The sequence below is a fragment of the Lolium rigidum genome, unplaced genomic scaffold (assembly GCF_022539505.1).
Source record: "Lolium rigidum isolate FL_2022 unplaced genomic scaffold, APGP_CSIRO_Lrig_0.1 contig_34441_1, whole genome shotgun sequence".
NCBI classification, from domain to species: domain Eukaryota; kingdom Viridiplantae; phylum Streptophyta; class Magnoliopsida; order Poales; family Poaceae; genus Lolium; species Lolium rigidum.
This window is the reverse complement of record NW_025900277.1, coordinates 73,342-93,822: the sequence shown is the minus strand read 5'-3', so window position 1 is coordinate 93,822 and position 20,481 is coordinate 73,342. Positions and strand designations below refer to the sequence as shown.

Below are 20,481 nucleotides of genomic sequence, written 5' to 3'. Positions count from 1 at the left end.
TTCAAATGGCCGAAAAATCGCTCCAGCAGATTCCTAAAACGGCTCTGAATCCCTCCCTATATATTTTTCAAGATGGGAGAAAACATAAGGTGTCAAGTGGACGAAAACAGAGTGCAGGCTAAGCTACATGTAACTCTTTATTTTTAAAGTTTTGGAAATTATATTTTAAGTTCTGGGAGTGACAAGACGAATGACTATATCTATGGAGACAATTTTGGTAGCCCAAATTAAACTAACAAAACGAGTTTTATTTAGGAACAGAGAAAGTACTTAGCAAAGGTATGCTCATATCCATTTTGGCAGAGAAATAGAACAGAATCCTCTCAGTAGCACACTAGAAAAGCCGAGTAGTCAACATGCCTTGTCTGCCCACACCCACCGCCACAGTGACCGAGGGACAAGCACGATATTTCAGGACAGGAACACAGGCAGCTTCACAGCATATACCAAAAAATCGCTTCCTTTGAATGAGATCAGATTTCGATTACATACAGGGCAATCAATGAAAACAACTATAGCCAACTACCTCAGGTTTTGGATCAGCAAAACTGCAGCTTCCTAAAACGGCATTTCCAAGCTGCACAAGACTTCATAGAAACGACAGGCGCAAGGTTAACTCATCTAACTCTATAGTATGTACAGGGGGGTAACACGGGATAACCTATACACCGGATGGGGCTACTAGGTCTAAATTGTTAGCTGCCACCACTATCTACAAGAATGGACTTACAAACAGCCACAATTCTTCTCCACGGTGATTCAAGAGTAATGGTCCCAATTGATTGATACCACACAACCTGCTGTCTGGAAACACTGCCTTCTCTCTCTTTTTAGCAAAAGCATTGCCTTCTCTTATCAGCTCTGGAGCAATCAAACTTATGCACTTGCAGGTACCGAGGGATTCCAACATATTCAGGTCCAAGTGCAGAGCTGCTGCATCATAAATCCCAGCTACGGGCATATCGCGATAGCAATACCCTGAAATGGTTATAAGGTCAGTAAGCATAATTCCTCCATTTTTCATCTGATTCAAATGCACACATAGGTTGTTTGCAGTTTGGAGCACGCTGCACAGCATTAGACCATACCAACCAAATAGGGAACTTAGACAATGGGAAAAAGGACAAGGTGCTTACCCATTTCCTGGTCTTCTTGAACCCACAGACTCTGCGTCACTCAGGCCACCAGTAGCTGTGAGGCACAGCTACCAGTAGCAAACACATGGAGTCTCAATCTTGCACTAAACAGCTTCTAGTTTGATCGGTGCTTTTGTAAAAACTGACAAAACAAAAGGTGCTTCCTCCCCTGGATGTATAGTTGTTGGCACAATTGTGTATCCTTTCGGATAAGGCTCCAAGACCAATTCACATGATATTTCTCTCGAGTTAACATAATCTGTCCCGCCAACTGATTCATGCATGTAGATATTGTAAGCAGCACGACAACCACGTGTCTTGAGTATCCTCATTCCAATGTAAAACATGGAAGAATCATGACTAGATTGGTAGTTCCTGAAACCATTTGTCTTTCTAGAGAAACCAACACCCTGACAAGCAGAAGTTTGTGCTCAGATCAGTATCAGAGTGCTTTCTTCAAGCCTTAAAATAACATGCAGATGGCACATACCTGTGTAAGGGTAATAAACACATGGACAGGATATAGTGCAGCACGTCCTGTTACCCTAAGTCGATATTGAGGATTTTGATGCCACGAGTCATAATCTTGGCAACCACCTGCACTGTAGCCACGCCATTGCCCATGGACAGAGTAGCGCATCTCAGGTGGATAAACACGACAAACATATATTGACCGAAAGTGGATCTGAAAGTCTTGCCAAGACATCCAGAATACACCATTCTCCGACTGCAACACAATAGAGAATGATATAGGGTGGTGAGCGTGAGTTGTAAATTAAAATGCATTTGGGAATATAATTTTATTACCATGAGTGTCTGTTTTGTTTTAAGACTAAAATATTTACCATCTGCTCACGTAAAACTATAGCAGAAAAATACAAGTACCTGCGGAACATGCTTGAGCTTATGTTTTATTCGTTCCGTCCACTCTTGTGATGAGTCTGACCAGGGTCCGTTCCATTCAACTTCGTTTGCCCAAGGATTTCTAATTTGGACAAGCTTGTGGCCATCAACTTCTCTTATCTGAAAATAAATACAGTATAAATATGTCAAGTGTAGAATGGAGACTGTTGGCAAAAACTACAAATATACAAATGAGAGCAAACCTGCAAAATTGAGTAAGCATGTCCCTGAACAATGCCACTTGATGAAATATGAGCATCAGAGCCAGAGGGACTTCCAGCACCCAGAAGAAAACCTTCTTGATTAAAGTGTAGCAACTGAGACCACAATCTGCCACTAGCAAGATCAATCTGTGCTTGGGGGCTCCGCATATCAATCTCTTCACCAGCTCCTCCTGTGAGGTCCACTAGAGCATCTTGCACAAGCCCACCTTCCAGCGCCTCATAAGAGCCGTGAAGTTTTGCGTAAGCCTTCTCGAGAATGGATACCCATAGCTCATTTTGTTTTCTACTAGTAGCAAAAGCTGGTTTTCCAGGAGCCTCACAGGGGATCCAATCATCAACAACCACAGCCACCCACTCGCCCTAGTGGAAATGCGTGATGAAAAAATGACAAGTTAGTGGAAGATAATATATATGCTCTGGTGGTTGTAAATCAGATTCTTGGTGGAAAATAATGCGCAAGCCCTATACATATATTTCCATGTAAACTAGTTGGTTCTCTCAACTGCTATTGAGATTGATCAGGAAATTGTAATGCTCATCAATGAATTGATCAAGGACCAAATACATGCAATGCATAAAGCACGGCATATTTTCGCATCTTTTGTTAGGATAGAATCAATGAAATATTTTCGCATCTTTTGATAAGCACATATTCATAATGCACTACATGTAAAAGGGGGCAAGCTACCCACATAGGAAACATAGTTTTTTGTATTTTGTAATATGGTAATAAAGAAAGCCTCAAAAAGATAATACGGGATATCAGGTAAGCTCCAAGCATAAATGTAAAATATTATAATGCAAGTTTCATTAAGGTCAATGGTAAGAATTATTTTACCTGCTCTAAAGCAGTACGGCTGCTAAAATGCACTACTACTAAAACTCTTCTTGCTACAAAATACATGCAGTACAGAATACAACTAACAAACAAACAAACAAACAAACAAACAAACAATGTATGCTTTGTGGTTCTAAATTTTCTTGTTTGCTCTACACCAAATAACTCAGATGTCGAATTGAATATGAGATAGAACAAAATATTAAACCCCACGAACAGGGCATGGTCTACCAAATACAAACATGTAGTTATGTACCACAGAAGGAAAACCCACAAGAACACAAATCTATTAAGCGGGCAGTTCAGATTATTGAATACCTGAATGCAGAATCTGATAGTATAGATCCCTTCTTCATTGTATGCTGGAGTGATTATAACTTCAGATATACGAGACATCTCCGTTAAAACTGCAACTGCACTCAGGAACCAACAGTCTCCCAAACGACCCTGAAAAGAACAGTTATGAAAATAGGGTATCAATTCAGCTGGTAATATTAAATCATGGTTTCTTGCACAAAACTTCCACTGAGGGAAAGATATCAGACCAGCACAATGCAAACACTACATACCTGGCATACGTCCGAGGAATTCACAGAACCAGAGAACAAGCATGGCTGGGAACTAATAGATATCTCCTTTGCTATGTCAGAAGGCCTCATCCACTCAGAAACAACCTGAATTCATACCAAAAAACAATAGTGAAGACTTGAACAATAGTTAGTACACAAGTGCATAGATATGCATGAAGAGTACCTGCAGTTTTAGAGGAGGGTTCATTGGATTGACGTATAAAGATCGATCATCTGGGGGGAACTCTTGATCAGTAAAAGTCCTTTCCCCTTTTGCACTAAGAGCTTCCCTGACAGCCCTTTCAACAGAGAGCATACGCTGGTTGACTTCCTCTCGTGTCTCAAACCTCGGTTTCCTTGGTCTTTGCAAGGAGTCAATGTCAATAGCTACTGCATCACGCACTGGACGTTTCCTACCACTTGAGTACTGCCCGTCCCATTCAACATCCTCTTGTTGATCATAAAGCTCAAAGTTTGCTTCTTCACTCTCCCAGTCATCCACCTGAATGAATATACAGTAAATATAAGAAATACACATGTGTAATGTCATATAACTTCAAATTCATGACATCACAAAGGGATAGAAATAAGGAATCGCTTGGTAGGAGCAAGAATTTACCCTTGCGGAATAACTTCCATGCAAAGCATCTTCAGCTGCAAGGTCGAACAAGCCATACTCCGCAGGACACATGGTTGTATGTAATGCAGCAACCTCATCTTCAGTCAGACATCTTCCCCATAAGAAAGCATCCATGATCTGCATCTTTGAGTCTGAACCTTCGCTATCTGACCTACCAAAGGCATCCAAGTCTGTGGGTGGCCTAGCACCAACCCAAATATCTGCCCCAGGTTCCCATATGCCATTGTTTCTAGGTAATGGTAGACCATTCTGGTATCCATCGTAAACTCCATCTATGAAAGAAGTTGCTTCACCTAGGTCAGCATCTATAGTCACCGTGACAACATGCCACCTGCAAAATACAATAGCAAGCTATCAGATATAACTAGTAAAAGAATATAGGCATAAGTAAACCCTGCATCAAAGTTGAGCTAAAACTTTCGGTAGGACTGCCACCTACTGTTTCCGTTGAAAAATCTATACAACCAAATCAACACTATATAAAGGAAAACCAACTAATATAGCAAATTAACAGGTCTGAAGCACAAATGTTGATTAGAAAACATTCTTGTGTACAAAATATTACTAGTAGAAGCAAAAGTGAATACCCAAGAAAAACATAATAAGTCAGTTACAGACAGCAAGCCAGTCACTGCGGTAGCAAGAAAAGTTCAACAGATTAGCTGCTTTTGATTTTCTTTTGTTTTCATATCATACAAAATACAACAGTGATGACAAGCTCATACCTGCCATCTGCAATACTTGACGCGCCAATGTTCCACTCTTTAGCAACAGTAGTCATTCTTTCACCCTTAGTTACCAACCGAAGACCAATCTGACCAGCTTCCATTCCCTGTTCTGACCCTGCCACCAAGATTTCCCAACAAACCTTCTTCTGGAATTCGGTTCCAAAAAGGCAGACTGGACCAGATACTGGTTGAACCATTACTGCAATGGAGAAGCTCACTCTTTGACTTTGACATAGACACAACTCGAGCTCTCCACAATGGCGCCCAGTACTCCTCGGTTCATCATCAAGTACACAGACAGCACCAGGAATGCTAGTCTGTCAAAAGTTCAGAAAAATGTCAGGTATCTAGTAGTATGAACAAGAGGAAGCTAGTCTGTTCAAAAGTTCTTAACGTGTAAACAGTATCAGCAAGAACAGTAACCATAAGAAATGTGCTACACTTTTAAAAACAAAATCTGATTTTGATTACGAACTCATGAAACTGATGTGTTGTCAGGTTACCAGTTCAAGGTGAACAACAAAATATTCAATAACTTCAGTAAGGATGGCTATTTCCAATTCAGACTAGTCACAATGGGAAGTATCATACACTAGTATCATGCACATAATACTAGTTTATGATACTAACCCCACAATGCATAGTATCATAAGATAGTATCATAGTATCATCATATTTAATGTTTTGTAGAATCTCAATGCAAATGTGTGTACATGATGCATTTGTCATTAAGTTTTCTAGTTTTACGTGCTATGATACGGTATCATATTATGATACCACTCTCATCTCTCACCTCATTAATTGGTGTGCCACATCAGATTTTTTGCCAACATGGCATGCATGATACTACTTATGATACTCCCATTGTGGCTAGTCTCATGCACCCAAAACGTACATATTTATCATACATCATTGTGAAAAAATTCAAGTATAATGTGAAGTTGGGAACAGCACCTGCTCGGCTCGTCGTGCCAATTGTGCCTTTCGTATGTGACGAGCTATTGATGAGACTCTGTCCCTTGCAAAAGAATCTTCCAGAGCAGAATCACCTCCCACAGCTCTGACAGCTGCTGCCATAGCCGCAGCATCCCTGCTTCCCGCATTAGGGATAGAAGACAGCAGTGATATTTCAAGCTCCTTCCATTTGCGCTCCTCTTTCTCCAACAATGCCTTCCTCCTTTCTCTTCCCTTCCCTTCTTCCTCTCGCCGTTGCATCAAGACCTCCTCTTCCATTTCTTTCTCCCTTATGTAGCTGTATACACAAACAAGAGCAAAATTTAGAGGCTGAGCCGATGACTAATCATGGTTCAATATAAAAACACCACATATTACCTTTCTTGAATGAGTTCAAATTGCCTGCGATCTTCCGGCATCCATTTCTTAATTTCTTTAGCACTCAAGTCAGATAGGCCTATGCTGTCCAAAAATAGCCTAAGACGAACTTCATCCTGAAACAAACATAGAGATTAAAGCATTAACAATGCTTACGAATCAGAGAGAAAGACAAAAATGACGCAAAATATTCAGTTTATACCTGTATTTGTTCAGCTTTGGCAGTCAAGCCAAGCAACAGAAGCAAATAACCACCAAATTTGTCCCACATATAAACCCATTCAGTATCAATTGCTTCCTCTAAACCCAAGATGCGTGCATGGGCACACATATTCCTCCGATAATCAACATCAGCTGGGGATCCAGGGCAAATCATGAAACAATTTTTTACTCCACAGAAGAAAGATCCTGCAGTAACTTCTTCATTCCTCAAACGATCTCTCAGCTTCATAACATCAGCCCTAGGAAGCACAAAGTTCCCAGCCCTATCCAAAGTAACAGAAGGATCTCCAACCAAAAGAGCAGCAGAACTTGCAGACCTCTGAGGTGCTGAGTAAGTCCCAGATATAGCATTTCTTGTCTGGTCGTACATAGAACATATGGTCAACAATACAGTAACAACAAATATCATATCGTTACAGTGACTCACTAACAAGATTCTTATCTAGACCAACAGTTGACAGATAACCATGCCTACTAATGAAGAGCTGTTGGCATGAATTTACAATACGATGGCATCCCACTATCCCAGTAGCATGTGTGTACTTCTATTGGCAGGATATATGTGATAGAACTTAAATGCAGTCGATGAGCACAAAATGGTGATAGCTCCCAGCAATACATGTTAATGGAAAGAAATGTGGATACTGGATAGGATGGTTCAAACAGGTTTAACAGTAGTATGCAAACAAAAATTGCTTCATTAGCCAGTTCAAATACCAGTAATTTGTTAAGCAGCTTAGGCCATGTAAAATGGGAGGTACTTGGAGGGGTGCTTAGGAAAATAAACCAAACTTTTTGCTAAGCACTGGTGCTTATTCTAAACATTTTTTGTTTAGAAATAGGAGTATAAGTCCGACTTACTTTGTTAGCAGATCGCGACATTGCTTGAACCACTGTATCCTTGCTGAGAAAATGAATGGCATCCTCCATCATCTGATTCAAGTTCCACAGAGATCATTACTTGGAATCATAGATGAAAAGGGGGTAAAAACAAAGAATGTTCAGTAGAGTAAAGTTTGTTTATTCTGCACAAAAGTACTAACCTTAAGAGTTAGGCATGGACGAGAAACAGCGAAGCTGAAGGCAATTACAAGAGTACTAGCACAAATAGCAGCCCCAACAAATGGTGGATTCATTACTTGACTAGCAATAACACCCCAAACTTCAGTTGCCAATGCGATCCCATACAAAATAAGGAAGGCATAACTGTAAAGAGAGTGGTGTTAGGGTTTCTTTATCAGATGACAACAGCATTCTCAGGATAGGAGAGAACGGGAAGAAAAAACTATGACCAACCCTGAACACAAGATATGTGCATAGGTTGATTTGGAAAGGCTATTTATCATACCTAACATTCTTGGCGGAGTCTGCATGAGCATCATAAACATATACAGGTAGCACCCTCGGTGAATAAACAACAATTGGTGGTGATAGAAGAACCTGAGAAGAGTATATCCATTCATTGTTACGGGATCATCAGCAAACTTCAAAACTATCATCTCATGACTAATATTTATCTTAACATAAACAAACTTACAGTCAAAGCCCTTCCGGTGAGAAGAAACAGAAATGAGAAATAACCTATAGATGCTCCAAGAAAAGGCTTGCCTACAAAATTGTTTGCATTTAATATGAATTATTGACAACAGTAAGCCAAACCAATGAAGTTGGTGAAAGCAGGCTGAAAGACATTATAGGGAGAAGATGTGGCCACCTTGAAATAAACCCATCAGGAAGGCAGCCAACACGAGGAGAAAAGCAAGGGAACAAACAAGTAACATCTGTGTTCTTGTTAAATAGAAGTTGTTGGATTTCCAGTAATGGATGACCCCAATGGCAAACACAAGGAACAGGATAACTAGGAGGCATGCAACTCCGACCTGTATAAAGATGAAACGTCAATTATAGACAGATGAACTGAACATTTATATGAAGCTACGTCCATGATCTAGATCACATAGAGTTTGCTTACAGTCCAAGGTCTAATTGTGACGACAATTGCTGATATTGCACCAAGCAACAGCAACATTCCCATGCCAACAAAAAGGTAAACTCCTCGAGAGATCTTCCAATCATCATCCTTCCTGCAATTTTTTGCATTTCATCTCAGAAAAACATTAATATGAGTAGAAATTTAAATGCTGAAGGTCGTCTTTGTACCATTTATACAGCCCAGTGAACAGAGCAAACATTGCAGGAATGCAAAGTAAGGGGAGTAGGGCTGCCAGGAAATCAGCCTTCAGAGGAATCCCATCCTCTCGTGAATTTACAACTCCCCAATAGGATGCACCGCAGAAAGATACAAGAACGGCTGCAGAAAGCAACAGCTCAAGAGTCGGTTACATCTGAAAGTGTAAGCTGATTCAATCAACATGCCAAGTTTAAGAAAAGATCAAGTAGGACATACTTGCAGAAAGGCCAACACATAAAGCCGAACAAGGTGAAAATCGGTATGTGGCGAACCAAGCTACAATGGGTATGACCCCAGTAACAAGCACGGCAATTGTGGAAGATAATGCCCATCCAAGATACATAGATGTTGCATAGGGAGAGTAAAAACTCTTTTTATCAGCATCCCATCCCTTGTAGCCTAAAGCATCTAAAGGCTTCGCCGATACTATTGCACCAAGGCCAATAACTGATGCAGTGAAAACAGCTATGCTGATTGCAAAGAGAGCCCCCTGGGAAGAAAAAAAACAATGAGCAACGCAAACATGATTTCAAACACCATTGCCGGAAGGTACCTGGAATAATACTAGTACACTACAAAACCGGGACAGATAATTGTTTATATTTAGATAAGCTACAAAATGTGATGCACACTGTGCTGATAGGACACATTCAGGTATCCAACCAGCTCATGCTAATTGCATTGCTGGCATCAGGCACATAACACGAAGCAGGATCAGAGTGTGAACATATAAATGGTACCCATATTGTTAAATTTAAATCATATGAAAACAAACCTCTTTCTTCCCTGGAGCTTGACGAACAGTTTCACGATTATCATGCCCTCCTCCAAGAATCCAGAAGCGATAACCGTTACGCATCCATAAAGGAATAGCGAATGAGAGGCAAGCCACCATAAGTGGGACCGTGAGAGACATACCCAGTATAACTGATGACTTGCTGCAGAATAGCACAGATAACTTTCAGACAAACAAAAAATTCACCAATGAAATGCACTCGTTGTACATATCTAGTTGCCATTGAGTCTAGATATGTAAAACAAGTATTGACTATTTGACTATAGACAGAAGATGATCTGAATATGTCTGAGCCACCATCATTACTTAGTTAATCAATCACATATTAAAGTTCATCATAAGACAGTGATAAATGTTAGGAAACTAGCAACCTTACATGGAGACATGATATAACTCTAACAATAAACACTTGAGAACCTACAGCAGCGACACCATCATTAGACTTTGTTAAGAGTCTAGTGCTTAATCATGTATTATTATGGTATTTCCTTGAGTCATGTGTTATTACACTATATATCAGCCCAAAACTGAGTACAACAGTTGGATCTGTATTTTCCTAAAATCATATAGGATATAGCACCTCATAGTATAATTTTCTGTATTTTGATAATTAGAAGCAAAGTAAAGAGCCAGTTTTGAACAAGTATCACTAGTTGTACCCTGTTCTGTACCCAGTAAACCTGAATAGACAGGTCACCTCAGTTGCCAACTGAGGACATCACACTCAGGATTTTTAGTAAATAATTCTTTTACATAAAGTCCCATAAGTTCTTTAACAGAAGTCCCATGCACTTGCACTTGCACAGTCAGGTGGGGTTTAAAGTAAAATGATATATATTGAACAAATGGTTATGACTAGTATGCTCTGAATATTATCATTTGATAAGGAGAGCAAACAGGCACCCAAATTAATAATTAGTTTTACAAATGGACAAATGATTAAATTATAATACTAGTAAATTAAGCAACGAGAGTACCTCAAGAAAGAGAGAAGTAAGCCAACACATGTACTCAGCAGCCACGCGATGAAGCCATACTGAAGTTGTGGAAATGAACGTCAAGTTAGTATAGCTGAGAACTAAGTAAAACTAACAAACATAACAGCATACTCAGTGCAACACAAGCACAGATGTGCATCAAAAAGCAGATTTTACAGAAGAGAGTTTGATGCACCAAAGCATGTCTAATAAAGATACCCACAGTTATCCAGAGACACGCACATGTATTGCTAAAATTCCTGCAGAACATTTCAATTTGCCTCTATCGTCATACTTAACTTGCATTACATAGCATTTGGCTAAGTTAAGAACAGAAACGGTACAAAGAACCTGCCCTGATATGGTGGTAATCACAAACTCGCGTTACTATGATGGTTATAACTTGACATGGCATGATAATTGATAAACAATAATGAGTTCTATGCTGTATCACTTATTACCTTCTGTGGTTTGGATGTCATCATCATCTCTTCCGCACGCAAGGACCAAGTGAATGCCATGATGGAGCAGACAACTGGTGATAAAAGTAGTATGGAGAAGCCAAACTCAAACTGCCAAATGAAGGAGAAATACTATCACACTCTTGATCAATATTAAAGTCGATCTTTCAAAGCTGTTATAGTGCCTATGCAAAAAAAAAATACCTGCTCATGTATTGCATTTATCACCTTGATGGGCTCTGGTCGATGGACAGCGACAGTAACTGTCTCTACAATAAATATTAGGGTAAAAACAACAAAGGACCGTATTGGAGTACCAGCTACTTGATGGAAAATCAGTCTTGAAATGTTTAGCCAATTTTCTAGCCCATTTCTCCTGAGTTCTTCTGACAAAGAGATCTGGTTTGCAATAGTCGTATCCAGTTCCTCAGTAGCAGTAGCATCTGCATCATCTTGATGTTCTCGGTCTGCATCTAGGCTGCTTCTCTGAAGCAAAGCCAAAATCCGTGGATCCATAACTTTATCTTTCAACATATAAGAAAAATTCGGATCCAGGCCTTTATCCTGTAGAAGATTAGCCAGTTCTACATCTCCAAGTCCACCATTCCTTTTAAGCATAGATGTGATCTTTGGGTCATTCAGTCTGTCCTGAAAAATTGCAGCTAAGTTCAAATCCAACAGTTGCTGATTACCCGAGGCAGTACCTGATCCACTAGACTCACAGCCTTGACTTTCCAAACCACTGCTAGAACAGACAACAAGTGAAGCAGCGGTATCCCCATGTCTATCTGCTGAAATTGTTGCGGTTTCAGAGTCTTGGACAGCAGAAAGGCACGAATTACTGCGATGGGCTAAACTTGCGCGTCCACTATCTATGTTCTTATCAGAGCTTTGGCCTTCTTGACAACTATTGGATCGATCAAAAGGAACATTGTTCCAATTGGCCCCATCGCTCTGTGAATTACTTCTGTAAATAGAATCAGTAGCATTGCCATGTTGACCTGCTTCAACACTACCACTACTACGCTTCACACTAGATCCGCAGCCTTCTGATGAATTTGAAGAACTATTCTGCCCCTTTCTTCGAAATCCTTCTCGCAGCTTTATCACTGTACTTCTTAGCGCATCTATCCTTGCAACTGAGGGGTTGGAAATAGAAAGCCAGCAAGAGACAGCAGCAGCTAAAAGAACAGATGCTACAAAAGCATAGCTGATGCAATGTCCAAGGTACCTATGTAATACCTTAGTCAGTAAATAGCAAGAAGTATTAGGCCTTAAATATAATCAACTAAAAGAACAAAAATATGGAATACAAACCAGTAATGAACACCAAAGCATATAAGAAAAACTCGTGATGTTCCAGCCACAAACAACGCTAGCGTCCGACTTTTAAGAAGTTCAAACCTGAATGAACACAGGCCCAAATTCCAATCTGTACAAAGAAAACTAAGATATCAAAGAAACAAATACAGAGTACAAACGCTCGACAGTCCAAGGAAAAAAAGCATTACCAAGAATCACTACTGCAAATGAAGTTAAAGCACCCAACCAAGGTGCTTCTTTTGAGGTCAGGCCATACAAGATGGAATAGACAACAAGCACAAGCAGCGAGCAGAAGTAGAGAAGCCCTAGATGCAATACCCTGCATTTTTAAGTCAGAATAACATCTTATCATATTTGAAAAAAGATTGACCAGCCAAATGAACATCATAAAAATTATTTAAGCTGGTAACACAGTTAAGTTTGTAGTAGATGTTTTTTCCACTCAAGATAGTAGAAGATATTTGAGGGAAAATACTGGACCCACCTGCTGGATTTAGTCATGTATAACTCACTAGGATCCGGAGGATCAGGGGAGCATGAAACAGGGCCCACTTCAACACAATCAGAATATGCAAACTTGTACGACCTCCGGACATATTCATCAACATCAAATCCACTTCCTGCAGATAAAATGTATGAAATTTTGAAGCTTCATAGTAAGATAAGTTATTTCAAACTATAAACTGAGGGAATACTATATTTACCATTAAACAGTATTTTACATATAAAGAGCATATTGATGGCCAATGATATTGCAGATAGTCCAAAGAAAAACCCAGATGGAGAATTGAGCTCAGAAGCACTAGCACCAGCTGTGACATAGACAGCACAAAATTCATAGGCACACAGCAGGCCTACTGCCAATAGGAGAAGATATGCAACAGCCTCTGCACCAAACAATCCATTTGTTAGTATCACTAATACTAGATTAGCAAAAACAATGTCTCAGCTCAGTAAAGAACAAACTGATAATAAAACAAGACGCCTAATAGGAATTGCCAGGAATTTAGAAGTTCTGTTTGTGCAAGTTGCATGTTTTGTTCATGGCTAACACTAATATGTTTAAGCTTGAGCAAAATGTGGCTTGCCACAATAGTGATTTAGTCCTGGTCAAAAAAACAATAGTGATTTAGCCATAATTAGTTTATGATAACCTAACAAATCACATGACCATCTTTCATGTAGAATGTGTTTTGAAATAAATTCCATAATATCTGAATTTTCTAATGTGACGTTGTGTCAAATATATGGTGGTCAAGTAACATCATCCAAAAAACATTGAATGTAGCGAGAGACAGTTTATTGGTGTTCTAGAGAGACAAATATAATTCCCACTAACAGTTCATGGATTCCATGAGCAACCGTACTCACACAAGATGGCACTCAGACAATGGAAGCGAACACATGGCACAAAGTATAGAATAAATGACAAGTTAAAAAATCAACACAAAGAACAGAGAACGTACTTGAGCTTTGCCATTGTGTCCTCCACCAGAGCATTATAGAGTAGAATGATAGAAGCAAAGCAACCCCAACCATTATAACAGCCAAACCAGTTATGTTTCTTTCCATAAGAAAGATAAGGATGCTTCCCCACGCTAGCACGACTGCTATTGGGGAAATGACGAGAAGCCATGCAATAAGGGTCAAAAGGCTGCACAGTGTGCTTAGCTGAGGACCTTGTGCATATGCTGGCCATTTCCTTGCATATATCCAACTGAACAAAAATAAAGATGAAAAGGTTAACAGCTAACTAGGTAAGTCAGGCAAATACAAACAAGAGAAACCAGTATTGTGACCACAATGAGCCCAAATAAGGATTTGTATTTGTATATCAGCTACTTCTCGCAAACACAGACAGACATAATAAAATTATACTCCAAACATTAACAGCGGGCTTCAATTAACCACATAAGTATGATGCTAGAATGACAATAAAATAGAACTGCAAGAAATAGTTCCATGTGTTGTATGTTACTGATACAAACCCTACCTACTTTGCTGTCTGAATATCCTAAGGATAGAAATGAATATTGATGAAATATCTGCAATTACAAGAACCAAACAACTACTAGAATATCGCCAAAAGACAGAGGCAATTTTTGTGGGGGTCCATTTTGTGTACAATGCATGTGATGATGCTGGTGCATCGAGGCAATAATGACATTCAATTGTAAAAGACAAAATGCATATGAACTCAATTGGAAACAATGGAATCTGCGACAAAGAACATAATATAGCAGGTTATTAATGAATCCCAGCTAAGAAGCATACAAATGCTACATGTGAATATATTACAAGCATATACTCCTCATAGAAAAACTTATATCCAATCATTAGCATACCTATATAACCTCCATGGCCTCCAATTCACAGCCCATAGAACCCAAAAGCTGAGAGGGCCAAGGACAGCGAAGAGGAACCCACAGATGCTGCATACCAAAACAACTCCACGGTGTTCCTCCTCTTCCATCCTCCCCCTCTGTAATCACCTTCTGAAAGCTGAAAGCATGGATACAGGCCTACAGAAATCTGCTAAACAAGAAGAACTTAGTAAGTCACGCAATTAGTAGTTACACATCCAAAAATAACTACATTTCACTAGAGTATGCAGGTTAGTGTTTACTATCCACTACAAAAACACACACCAAGAAACCAAACCATATGGTAGACTTAGCGCGATGTCCTACGCTAACCCATCTTATAAATTATTGAGAGAATTCCTTATTTGACACTACATCAAAACTTGATTCCTTATTTGACACTGGAAAAGTTTTTCTTCCTTATTTGACCCCATTTCAATTTTTGTTTCCTTCTATGACACTCCAGTTCATTTGAAGCACTGACGGTGTTATATAGTAACATAAAAAGACGCTTTTATCCCTAGCGCATTATGTGCCATTATTTGACGTGATTTTTTCGTGCCTGCCTAACCTTCTGTTGAAGACCCGCTAGGCCTACATGCATATGTATGATACTGCACATGGCTCACGGAGTCACGTACACATACATGTGTGCGTACGAGTCTACCTATCCTGGCCAGCCTGGAGCAACGGAGATGTCCTGATCGTCCAGGCGACGTTCGCGTCCCTGCGCTAGGCTCACTTCGATCACACGTGTGTGTCCATTCGCCGGACTCGTGCCGATCGGCATCGAACCAGCTGCTGGATATGACTCTGGCGTCCCTAGCGCGGCAAATCTGCAGGTCGATCGGTTCTTATTTTTCAACCTTTGCACGTTGTCACTTGGGACAGTTTGGTCCCAAAAAAGAAAAATTGACAGAAGAGGCTAACGGAACAGACGGCAATGGCATATAGGGAAAGAAATTTTGACATGAGGTCAAATAAGGAAGGAAAAAAATTCCAGTGTCAAATAAGGAACCAAATTTTAAAGCAGTATCAAATAAGGAATTCTCTCTAAATTATTTCTCATTGGGGGTTGTATATGAACCAACTACCAAACACGTCATGGCAGCCTCAAAGTCTAAATATTGACATGACTTTGGGGTCTCATTATCAGCCAGAAAAGCATCAAGAATGAAAAAATATTTCAACCCAATTTTAACGAAATCCATTATCTGTTAGAAAGAGTAGCAAAACAGTTGTTCTTTCCAGGAAGTGGTTGCCCCTTAAGAAGCACCACTACGACCAATGAAAATTTGAACGGGTAGTATGACAGATCACTTTGACGGACTCCAATTGGGCGAGAACAAAACCAGAAATTAAATATAACAATAACAGACTTGGCACAAGTAACAACACACCACCTACATTAATCTCAATTTCACCTAAAGTTATGTCACATGGCACTTAGCTGTAAAACGGTAAACTCCAATCAATGCACTGGAGTTAAAACATTAACGCTGAGCACCAAATTTGATCTCTACACGGAATGTTTCGATTGACCAAACGGAAACTCGCTCCTACAAATTTATTGAAGCACATCCAGTTCAATAGTCCAACCAAAAATTACTCGTGGCTATAGAAAAGTTGCCACAAACAGAGTTTTAGCCCAAATCACCAAGAACTGAACTGCATGTAATATTATGAACATTAATATCACTTAATGCATCACTCATAATAGGAAACAACAGAGCCCGACAAAAAGAAATGGCAAGGATACATCTTGCAAATTCGAAGATCTAGGGGATCGTGCGACATACGAAAAGCACTAAATCTGACCATTGCCCATCAAAAGCACAGAAACAAATAGACCACCATATCCAGAAATGTATCGGAAACCCTCCCTACTCCATTCGCGTCAATGTGTAGAAATGCACGGACAGGCTAAATTTAACCAAAGGTTTGCTACAAAGCCTCCTGAACGGCCACCAAACCACACCACAGCAACAGAGTGCCTCAAACAGCTACTAAAGCACGCCAGTGCGACGTAGTGCTCCTAAGTAAGGAGCACCATTTCCAGGCTCCTTCAAGAGAGAGGTTGAGCAGCAGCCATAGCAACCTAAAACCCCTCAAATACCTTGACCGTTCCTCCTCATGCATCAAGCCAGCCTAGCAGAGCTCCCCAGAAACTGGCACCCCGTAGACCTTGCACCCCGAAGCACTACACGCAGGAACCTTCCCCCATTTCCGCCCACCAACCCCTGCCCAGTGCAGCGCCCCTGGGGCCCGCAATTATCGTAAGGAGTACTCCCAATCGGCCCCCCAGGTCCCTCCAGATCCGACTAGCCCCGCCGGCCGCCGGAAACCCCTCCCGGAATTCCGTCGCGAAAACGCGAATTTGAGCTCCAGCAGACTAGACCAATGGTGTGAGCAAGAGGGTGGTTACCTCAGCTGCGGGATCCTCGGCGGCAAGCGAAACCCTAGGTATGGCACTGTCTCTCCTCCCCTCGGACTTCAGTTCGTCCTCGTGCAAGCCTATGTCATGAGCGATGAGCGTGAGCGGTGAGCATGAGCAGTGAGCGTGAGCGGTGAGCTGTGAGCGGTGAGCGAGAGAGTGGGAGGGGGGAGCTGGGTGGGGGAGACAGCGGAGTGACATTTGTCAACTTGTGTGGGCTGCATGACCAGTGTTTGGTTGGTGTGTGTCGGCACCAGTAACAGCTCACCGCCTAAATTAATCCCAATTTCACCAAAGGTTATGTGGACGGTGTCACATGACCCATAACTATATATCGGTGAACTCCAATCAACGGAGTGGTGTTAAAACATGAACACGGAATACTAAATTTGATCTGTACACCAAATCTCCGTATTAACCCACCGAAAACTCGCTCCTTAAATTTACTTAAGGACATCCAGTTCAATAGTCCAGCCAAAAATTACTCGTGACAGTAGAAATGTTACCATAAACAGAGTTTTAGCCTAAATCGCCCAGAACTAAGCTGCACGTAACATTAGGAACATTAATATCACCCAATGCATCACTCCTAAGAGGCAACGACAGAGCCTAGCAAACATAAATGGCAAGAGATGCATCTTGCAAATCCGAAAATCTAGCAGATCGTGTCGACATACGACAAGCACCAAATCTGGCCGTTGCCCATCAAGAGCACCGAAACAAATAGACCATCCACGGAGTATCGGAAACAGAAGGCTCCGTCTGTCGCCATGTTTGGGGCGAACGCAAACCCTTCCTACTCCATTCGCGCCAATGTCTAAACCCAGTGCGTCTAGAAATGCATGGGCAGGCTAAATTTAACCAAAGCTGTTCGCTACAAAGCCTCACGCACAGACACCAGCGAACCACACCTCGGCAACACAGAGCCCCAAACGGCTACTAAAGCACACCACTGCGAGGCGGTGCTGCTAAGCGGGCGGCACCATTTCCGGGATCCTTGAAGGGAGAGGGAGACGGCAGCCGTCGCAACCTAAAAACCCCTCCAAAACCTTTGGTCCTCCTACACTCAGGCAGTCTAGCAGAGCTCGCCAGAAACTGGCACCCCGCCTAAGCCTTGCCACTCGGAAGCACTACGCGCAGGAACCCATCCCCCAATACCGCCCCACCAACCCCCGCCCAATGCGGAGCCCGCAATTCTCGGGAGGAGCGGCCCCAATCGGGCCCCCGAGTCCCTCCAGATCCGGCGAACCCCGCCGGAAACCCCCGCCCGGAATTCCGTCCCGGAAACCCTAGCTTGGGCTACAGTAGAGTAGAGTAGAGCAGTGGCGTGAGCGAGAGGGCGCGGTTACCTCGGCGGAGGCGCGGCCTCCGACGGCGCGGCGGCGGCGGGGGTCCTCGGCGGCGGGCGAAACCCTAGGCGCGGTACGGCGCTGCCCTCGGGCCTCGATTCGATGCGGACCTGTGTCGTGAGCGAGAGAGCGAGAGGGGGGCGAGAGGGGAGCTGGGTGGGGGAGACGAGACAGCAGCGGAGCGGAGTGACGACGTTTGTCAACTTGGGTGGGCTGCGTGCTGACCAGTGTTTGGTTGGTGCGCCTAGTGTGAGCGCGTCTCCTGCGACACTGTCTCGGCCTGAGCGAGTGTGTGTGTGCTTGACTGCGTGAGCGTGCTAGTAGGCAACAATCGACCAGGGCTGGTACACAGCCAACGGCCGGTCAAGCTTTGTTTTTCTTACAGCACGTTACAGATGGGAGACATGGCAGCTAGCCAATGAAGCCGCAATGTGAGCTAGGCAAGGAGCGATCGAGCTGGTTCACGAACCAACGGGTGAGAGGTAGTGGCATATTTGGTCAAACTTGGTTTTTCTCCGAGCATGTCACGGATGCCTAGACATGGCAACTAGCCAATGAGACCGCAATATGTGCTAGGCAACGAGCAACCGAGCTGGTACACAAACCAACGGATAAGAGGCATTGTAACATTCGGCCAAACTTGTTTTTTCTTACCACACATCACGAACGGCGAGACATGGCAACTAGCTAACGAGGCCGCATGCGTGCTAGGCAACGAGCGGCCAAGCTCCTACACGAACCAAGTAGTGGCACATTCGGCCAAATTTGTTTTTTCTTACCGCTCGTCATGAATGCTGAGACATGGCAACTAGCCAATAAGATCGCACGGCATTGTGATCAAGGGTTGGGCAGGTACGTCCTACCGTCGTCGTCTCTACGCTCTTCTCTCTTATGTCCCAAGGCAAAAAAAAACACTTCCGTGTGGGACTTGTTCGATGTCTACTTCTAATGGTGCAAGCGACGTGCACATGGGATGGCATGTCTCATGTCTCCCTGTCCGGTGGGATTAGCGGAATTATAGGACACGGCACACATGGATCCTGCAGGACCCAACTGAACTAGTCTTTGAATCCGTCAGCGGTGGGGTTAGCACCTTCAACCGCACGAAATTGCTCTTCCCAAGCCCCCACGTCTACGCTGACGGGTTAGGAACAAGACTATTGAACGTGAGTGCTTATCCTGCCGGTACAAAGCAGGATATTCACTAGCGGGATGAGCGGGCTTTGATTGTGGTAAGGGAGGCGGGCTTGGCGGGAGGGTTCGTTCCACTTATGCAATGACGTAGAAGAAAACATGTCTCGTCATTAGATGAGATGGGCCAAAGTAAGACTTAAATATTAAGAATGTATGTGAATGTGGATGTCGGTGTGATGCATTTGTGAGAGGCTACAAGAAGTCGGGAGAAACAAGGGCTTGCTATACATACGGAGTCACACCTTTCGAGCGTTATGTGTTCCATGTGTGACAAATCAATTTCCCGTGGATAGAAATATCGTTCATGCATTTGCATCCCTTTTGTTCCCAAATCTTATAATACTTGTGGTAAATTCACTTTAGCCATGTTTTTCCGTTAAACAAGGCATGCCTATACTTGGATGTGCAAAAGTTAGTTGTTGTGGACCAAGCATGTCTTATTTCTCGCTATGTTGGGGTGGTGTCTGAGTAAATATGATGGCGTGATGTGACACATGGTCAATGATGGACCTACTCCCAGTCCACCAAGGTTGCAGTACCGGTTCAACAAACTAGTCCAAGACGGTGGCTCTCGGTTTTTCTATATGTAGACGTGAAACGAGGTTGTGATCATTCATGTGGAATCAATCTTCGTTCCTTCCTCTGCACCCCTACACATTGCGCAAGTATCGAGTACACATCTCTCATTTCTACCTGCAGCCCTAACTTCTCGGCATGGAGAGGTGGTCCTGCGGCAATTCCTCGTGGCGTTCTAACGGCACTTAAGGATCAACTCATTTAACAAACTACTCAATTGTTTCA

At 42.3% G+C, this 20,481-nt stretch overlaps 1 protein-coding gene across 1 annotated transcript; it reads right to left on the bottom strand.

Annotated features, from left to right (window-relative positions):
- Positions 1 to 444: 444 nt before the first annotated feature.
- On the bottom strand, positions 445 to 18,585 carry LOC124681153 (calpain-type cysteine protease ADL1). Its single transcript, XM_047216100.1, has 32 exons — positions 18,487 to 18,585; positions 14,686 to 14,872; positions 13,807 to 14,057; positions 13,045 to 13,227; positions 12,825 to 12,960; positions 12,529 to 12,659; positions 12,335 to 12,449; positions 11,222 to 12,248; positions 11,018 to 11,128; positions 10,557 to 10,615; positions 9,559 to 9,721; positions 9,000 to 9,273; positions 8,753 to 8,903; positions 8,565 to 8,676; positions 8,307 to 8,472; positions 8,130 to 8,200; positions 7,941 to 8,032; positions 7,636 to 7,798; positions 7,454 to 7,525; positions 6,573 to 6,950; positions 6,371 to 6,486; positions 5,993 to 6,290; positions 5,036 to 5,355; positions 4,290 to 4,641; positions 3,855 to 4,172; positions 3,671 to 3,775; positions 3,420 to 3,548; positions 2,243 to 2,623; positions 2,022 to 2,159; positions 1,627 to 1,863; positions 1,137 to 1,546; positions 445 to 978 (listed from the first exon to the last, which is right to left on the bottom strand). Exons 2-31 carry the CDS (start codon positions 14,811 to 14,813, stop codon positions 1,241 to 1,243), a joined length of 6,483 nt encoding a protein of 2,160 aa, XP_047072056.1. The 5' UTR covers positions 14,814 to 14,872; positions 18,487 to 18,585; the 3' UTR covers positions 445 to 978; positions 1,137 to 1,240.
- Positions 18,586 to 20,481: the final 1,896 nt, after the last annotated feature.

Bases quoted from the DNA above. Each gene is read 5' to 3' on its own strand.
- LOC124681153 (XM_047216100.1), bottom strand. From the start codon at position 14,813: ATGGAAGAGGAGGAACACCGTGGAGTTGTTTTGGTATGCAGCATCTGT. The intron at 9,274-9,558 runs GTTTGTTTTCAT...TTTTCTTCCCAG, and splicing joins AAGCTCCAGGGAAGAAAGAG to GGGGCTCTCTTTGCAATCAG. The intron at 1,547-1,626 runs GTATGTGCCATC...TCTGCTTGTCAG, and splicing joins TGTTTATTACCCTTACACAG to GGTGTTGGTTTCTCTAGAAA.